At 44.4% G+C, this 7,029-nt stretch overlaps 1 protein-coding gene across 1 annotated transcript in view; it reads right to left on the bottom strand.

Moving 5' to 3' along the window:
- The window catches only part of LOC103600336 (zinc finger protein 709-like), a 49,504-nt gene extending 47,160 nt beyond the window's left edge, over window positions 1-2,344 (bottom strand). The window contains 1 exon segment of the mRNA XM_008584605.1: window positions 2,231-2,344. Within this exon segment, the coding sequence (XP_008582827.1) occupies window positions 2,231-2,344 (114 nt within the window).
- Between the last annotated feature and the right edge of the window lie 4,685 nt (window positions 2,345-7,029).

Genomic DNA, 7,029 nt, shown 5'->3' with positions numbered 1-7,029 from the left:
ATGAAAATATCTGAAGGATATACGAGTAGAACAATTAAGTGTATTACAATAAATCCATCATCTTGCTGTTTGTATCACTGTTATAGTCATCTGTAGAGGAAGGTGGACCTGTCACCCAAGAATTGGTTCAGATGTCAAGGCAGATGACACAACACACATACTAACATGGTATGGAAGAGTTAATTTCTATAATTGAGGTCTCTGGGAAGAGTGGGGAAGACCTCTCAGGCAAGTATTAAAAGGCTTGAGAGAGCAAGCAAAGGTGCCTGGCCTGGGGTTTTTATTTAAATTGGGTGGAAGGTAGGGTGAGATTTCATGCACAAGGGAATGGGCTTGGGTGGACTGAATCCCTTGTCAGGAACAAAGGAGAGTGATCCCAGGCTTTTAGGACCATCCTGGTTTGATGTGGGTCACGGATGGAAGAAGGAGGGTTGAGAAGTTTAATCTGCAACCAAACATCAAAAAATGATGTCAGAGATGAATAGTTTCTGGTTTGGTATGTAAGGGGCTTAGATGTCATCTTTCCTACCCTCACAAGAAAACAGCAAACAAACTTAAAATCAAAGTCTTCACAGGTCCATCAGAGCATTGAGGTCATGGGGCAAACCAATGACTGCAGAACTGGAAAGACAGGCATGAAAAGTAGCCATTTTGAATTAGGCCTCCAATATCCTGTTCCTCTTAACAAGGCTTGTCATCAAATCGATCTACTTCAACAGAGTCTAATCACTAGGATTTTTTTCAAGCCTAACTGACCCATTGGGGAGACAATTGCTGGGCTGGGTCACAGACCACACTACCCAGTCCTGTGCAGGTCCTGAGCCAGATAAGTGAAAGAAAAACCGAGTAGCTGCTGACAGAGTGGACATGCTTTATTCCAGATGTGAGCTCCACCAGCCATGGGTTCAGAACTGCTGCCTTCTATACTGAAAGTACACAACAATAGTGGCAACTAGCCAAGGGGTATATGAGCACACATGCACACTAACACTACTCTTATGTAACTTGTTTACAACGGGTGTGCTGAATCATACCCAGCCAGATGTGAGGCGAGAGGGCCTGACTAAACTAACTCCATCTTCCTCACACTCCACCTCTTCAGGGTCTCTCGCCATACAATCCACACATTCAGAATCTTCCACAGTGTTCCCTTAGCGAGGATGGCTGGTTCTTGTACTCACATAACCTCCATACCTACTGTACATTCTATACACCTTGAGGCTTGTCCCAGTAGTTATATCCTTTCAACTATTAGCCACGAAAACCCCACCCATACACATGTCCGGTTAGTAGTCGGCATTGGGGTGATTTTCCATGGGAATCCTGCAGCCACATTGGTAGGAAACTTGGTGCATATTCAGCAAGCAGAAGACACATTGGCTACACGAACTATGTACGTGTCTAGTTGACCCTGGTGTCTGCAGCCACAGTACAGTGGGCGAAAAGACAAAAAGGTTATTGGCACAATATAAGGAGTTCTCCTTCTGGCAGAACACATGCCAGCTTACCATCCTGGAAGGAATGGCTGCAGGAACGGGTGCTACAGCTCTATGCAACAGAGCCTCCACTGGAGAGGGCCTGCCCTTGCCGGGTCTCTCATTTGAGATCCTGTGGGCCATAACTGCAGTGTCCACTCCTTCAGGGATGGGGGTTGGGTGGAGAGGCTTAGTCCCTTTTTCAGAAGACCATTGTACCATTCAGTCACTTCTGCTGCCTGGGGATGATACAGCACATGTAACTTCCACTGAATGGACAACTGAGAAGCCCACTTCTGTACTTCATATCCAATAAAATGGGTTCCATTATCACTTTCTGTGACCAGGGGCTGACTGTACATGGCCATAAGGCTGTTCAATGCCTTAATAGTGCTTGCCTGGTGTAGGGCCTTGCAGGACCTTACAAACAGGAGTCCTGTAGCTGTATCAATGGCTGTAAAGATATACCTGAAATTCTCTGACCTGGACAGTGGTCCCACAAAATCCACTTGCCTTCAAGTCAGGGGCACCCTTCCACAGGTTATTTGCCCATTGGTGTACGATATCTGCCAGGGGTGTGGGCTCTCTTGAGTGCATACCAGACAAATGTGACATAAGTTTATTATATCTTCCCATTTTATGGGTAGGGGCCACCTTTGCACAGCCATCCACATGGTTTTGCTGCCAGCATGCTGCACCCATCGATGTAAACATTGGGCTACATCAACGGCTGGAGCTCTCTCCAGCCATCTTACCTTATCCAGCTCATCAGCTTCATCATTGCCCAGACTGCATAAGGGGAAGTGTCCTGTGACATGGTAAAGAGTTACCTCCTTCTTGTGGCCCAATTCCCATAACTCTTGCAACATGGCCTGTCCCCACAGGGGTCGGTGGCCTACCATCCACTGCTGATATTTCCAAGTAGAAATCCAAAGGGTAAGACCCTTATATATGGCCCCGCTCATATTGTTCCAAAAGACCTAGCAGTGTTGGAGCCGCCTTGGTTAAATCTGCAAGAGAATCAGAGGTTAGTAAAACATCATCTATATAATGAAACATGGTAACTGTGCTGCGCCTTCTCCATTTAACTACGTCCCCAGCCACTAAACCATGACAGATGGTTGGGCTATGCAGGTAGCCTTGGTGTAACACCTGAAAAGTCCAGTGCCCTCAGTCCCAGGTGAAGGCAAATTGATCAGCCAAGATCAGGATAGAGAAAAAAGCATTTGCAAGGTCCACTACATAATGGTAAGTTCGAAGATGAGTCATCAGCTGATCTATTAAGTTGTGAACCAAAGGCATGGCTGCATGCAAAGGAGGCACTACTTTGTTCAGTTCCCAATAGTCCACAATCATCATCCAGGTCCCATCAGGCTTTTTCAGTGGTCATTCTGGGGTATTAAAGGGACTATGCGCGGGACAAATGATGTGAACCTTTTCTAATTTCTAACTCCAATATATTGTCACCAATCTCCACGCGTCCTCCTGGCAGGCGATACCGTTTCACACTAACTGCACATTTTGGCTTGGAAAATACCTGTGGGTCATGTTTAACATGTCCCCCCAACACAGGCTTTATTGTCCTTATCCACAGCCAGAATTCTCTAACTGTCATTTGCAGGTGTAGCCGATAAAGTACATCTATAGCCAAGATGTATTCAGCTACTGGGGATACATACACAGTATATACATGAGGGGGCAATCATCCAATGCCCAGCAGCGAAGACACAGCTTTGATTGTAATAGTCTGTCTTCCATAATCATCAACATTCACTGTGGCCCCGGAAATTCATCTGAGTTGCCATGCATCAGGCTACACTCTGCGCCGGTGTCCACCAATGCCAATACACACTGTACATTTATCCCTGACCAATGTATTGCCAGTTCAACATGAGGCCTCCGGTCCTTGTCTGTCCCCAAAAGACGAGCACCTCGGCCTGGTCCTTAGCCAAAAAAGAACAGCTCACCTGCCTCCACGGAAGTAGCCATAAAATCCTTCAAATACACCAGGCATACTTTAGCATTTGTCTCTTTTGGAAGTTTGGTATAATGCTATTTGGGGCATAATTGTTGCCACAAGGCAAACAAGACTGCATTTGGCTGCCAGTCGATTTTTTTCCTATTAACTCCTGCAGTGAGCAAGTCAAGCCACATCTGCATGTGGCTGATCTAGCTCAGTCCCTTCAGGGCAACACTCAGCATTTCTTGAGGACTTGGTCTTCACCACTTTTCGGACTCCCTTTGTTTGTCTCCTCTCCTCTGTCTCGCCCAGACTGGCTATCATGGTCATCACTTCATGTGTAGGACAACCAACATATGGGGCCAATAGGGCCATCAGTGACCCAAAAGACACTGACGGAGCATTTTGAAGCACCATGCCTCGTGGGCTGCCGGTAAAACGTTCATCATCCGGGCCACAGGTGTTCACATTAAACATGGACTGCCACGTCCCTAGCTCCCAAATTATTTGAACTGGCTCGGCATATGTTTGCCACCTACTCACAGTTTCGGGCAGCTCTCCAGTATTCGTCCATACAGTCCAGACAGCTACATTCACCCATTCTATCAAGGAGAGGCCATCCTATCCCAGTGCATATCTGTGGCTATTCTGTAGCTGCTACCACAGGGATGGGTGCGTGGTGATGGATGCCAACTTTTCCATCTCCTCACCAGAGCACATTATGCCATCCACCAGCAGCAAAAGCCAAGCAGCTAGGGGTTCACCCTGTTTCTGGTGAAACTGTTTCCCCAAATCCAACAACCCAGCTTGAGTGTAGGGGACATAAGCAGTGAACTGGGACACTCGTGGATTGCCTACTGGTTGCCCACCTCATCCTGTGGGCTGTTCATGCTTTAGTTTCTGATAGACAACAGGTCATGCCAGCAGATGCCCAATCTCCCCCAACTCACCTTTGGATTTGTCATTGACCCCAGTGTCAGAATCAGGAGTGATCTGTTGCTGTACTTCAGCCTCCAGAACAAGTACCCATGCTTCCCACAAGTCTGCTTTCTGCTGCAAATCTTGAAGCCATGCTGCTTCATGGAGTGCCTGGTCCATGCGGACTCGTAGTACAGTGAGCAACAGCCAGACCCCAGCCAACAGGAAAGCAGCCGCCCGGTACCACATACTCGAGGATAGCCACATTTCCTCCCCCTCCCAAGGGGCCAGTGGCTCCCTTACCTGTTTGGAATCCTGCCAACTACGCCAATTGTCAGGCTGGGTCACAGGCCCCACTACCCAGTCCTGTGTAGGTCCTGAGCCAGGTAAGTGGAAGAAAAACTGAGTAGCTGCTGGCAAAGTGGGCATGCTTTATTCCAGATGTGAGCTCCACTGGCCAGCAGTTAGAGCCACTGCCTTCCATAACAAAAGTACACAACAATAGTGGCAACCAGCCCAGAGGAACATGGGCACACACACACACTAACACTACTCTTACATAACTTGTTTACAACGGATGTGCTGAATCATACCCGGCCGGATAGGAGGTGAGCGGGCCTGACTAAATTAACTCCATTTTCCTCACAGCAATGCCCAAAGTTAGTCCTCTCTAGCCTTCCTGCCCACCTAAGTGGAGTGAGAAGGGCGATAAAAGCAAGGGAGATGCTGATAGCTGTTTTCTTCCCACTTCTGACAACCAAGGAAGTGGTGTCTTTTCCAACACCACTTGTCCAATTCTCTGATTCCAGTTAGGTGTCCTATAGCTTGATTCACCTCTAACACTAAGTGCCCAGAGTTAGCGTCAGAGTCTACAGATTGTGGGCTCAGTCCCATGAGACTGCTCCCACTTCAAATGTGAACCAAAGTGGGGTGCCCAGGCTATCCACCTTTCTGCCTGATTGACTACAAATACAAGGTTTGCATGACACACCTGCATGATCAATAATTCACTAGAATGATTCTCAGAACTCAGGAGAATGCTTTCCTCAGTATTACCAGTTAGTTACAAACAACACTTCTCAGCAACAACCATATGGAACATACACATAGGGCAAAGTATGGGTGCAAGAACACAGAGCTTCTGAGACCTTCCAAGTACTCCACGCATTGAACAAGAAGCCAGAAACACCAGAACCCCTTCATTTTGGAATATAATTGAGGTTTTATCAGTTAGGCGTGATTCATTACATCACTAAATCCCTAGTCCCTCTACTATCCCCAGAGGTTGGACATTGAGGCTGAAAGTTCCAATCCTCTCATCAAGTCTTTGTCTTTCTGAGAATCAACCCCGCATCCTAAAGCTATCAAGGTACCCACCAAGAATTATCCCATTACAAAAAAAGACACTTCTATCACCCTTATCTAATAGGAAATTCAAACGGTTTTGACAGATCTGTGATAGAAACTGGAGCAAAAGGCCAAGTATCTTTCTTATACCACAGAAGACCACACCCAGGGCCACAGGCTCACTGTAAGACTGAGAATGAATAATATACTTTAGAACACTTCATCTCCAGGTAAAATGCTCAGTTAAAGCCAGAGAAAGCAGAAGCGAAAGACAAAAAACAAAAGGAAAACAAACATAAAACAAGGACAACAAGTAGAACATAGTCAAAATATGGTAGATATTAATCAAACTATAGAAATAACCACTTTAAATGTCAAAGGTCCAAATACCATAGTGAGACCCATACTGTTACAATGAATTTAAACAAAACAAAACAAAAAACAAACCTAATGTATTATCTAAAAGAAACTCAGGTTAAATACAAAGACACACAGATATTAAAAGTAAAGGCATAAAGAAATATATGGAACACTAACACAAATCAAAAGAAACATGGCATAGCTATATTAAGATCACACAAAGCAGAATTCAGAAAAGGAAAAAATCACAGAGATATAGATGGGCATTACATAACAAGAAAGGGCTCCACATTCCAAGAAGACCTTAGTGTGTATTTGCATAACGAGAGTAGCAAAATACATACAGCAACAATTGAGAGAACTGCAAAAATAAATAAATGAATCCACTATTATATGTGGAGATTTCAACATCCATCTACCAGTAATTAAGAGACATAGCGAGTTACTTTGTACTTTGTCCTGGTTGGAAACCAAAAAAAAAAACCACAAAAAACCAAAAATCACAAAAACAAAAAACTAAACAAAAAAAAAGAGATCCAGGAAGCAGAAAATCAAGGACATAGCTGAACTGAACAGCACCACCAAACAATTGTATTTAATTAAAATCTATGAAATACTTTACCCAAGAATAGCAGAATACACATTCTTCTCAAGTCCATACGCAACATTCATCAACATATACCACATACTGGGACATAAAACACACCAAAACAAATTTGAAAAAAGAGAAATTATACAAAGTATATTCTCAGAGCATGGGGTTATTAATCTAGACATCAATGACAGAAAGGTAGTTAGAAAACCACCCAAATCTATAATTATTATATAACACACTTCCAAATAACACAAGATCACAGAAGTCACAAGAGAAATAAAAATTATTTTGAACTAAATAAAAATAAAACTTATCAAAATTTGTGAAATGCAGCAAAAGCAGTTCATAGATATTTATAGCACTGAATACCTATG

This window comes from Galeopterus variegatus, unplaced genomic scaffold (genome assembly GCF_000696425.1).
Source record: "Galeopterus variegatus unplaced genomic scaffold, G_variegatus-3.0.2 Scaffold3308, whole genome shotgun sequence".
NCBI classification, from domain to species: domain Eukaryota; kingdom Metazoa; phylum Chordata; class Mammalia; order Dermoptera; family Cynocephalidae; genus Galeopterus; species Galeopterus variegatus.
Note: the sequence above shows the minus strand (reverse complement) of the source record. Positions and strands in the feature narration are given on the sequence as shown.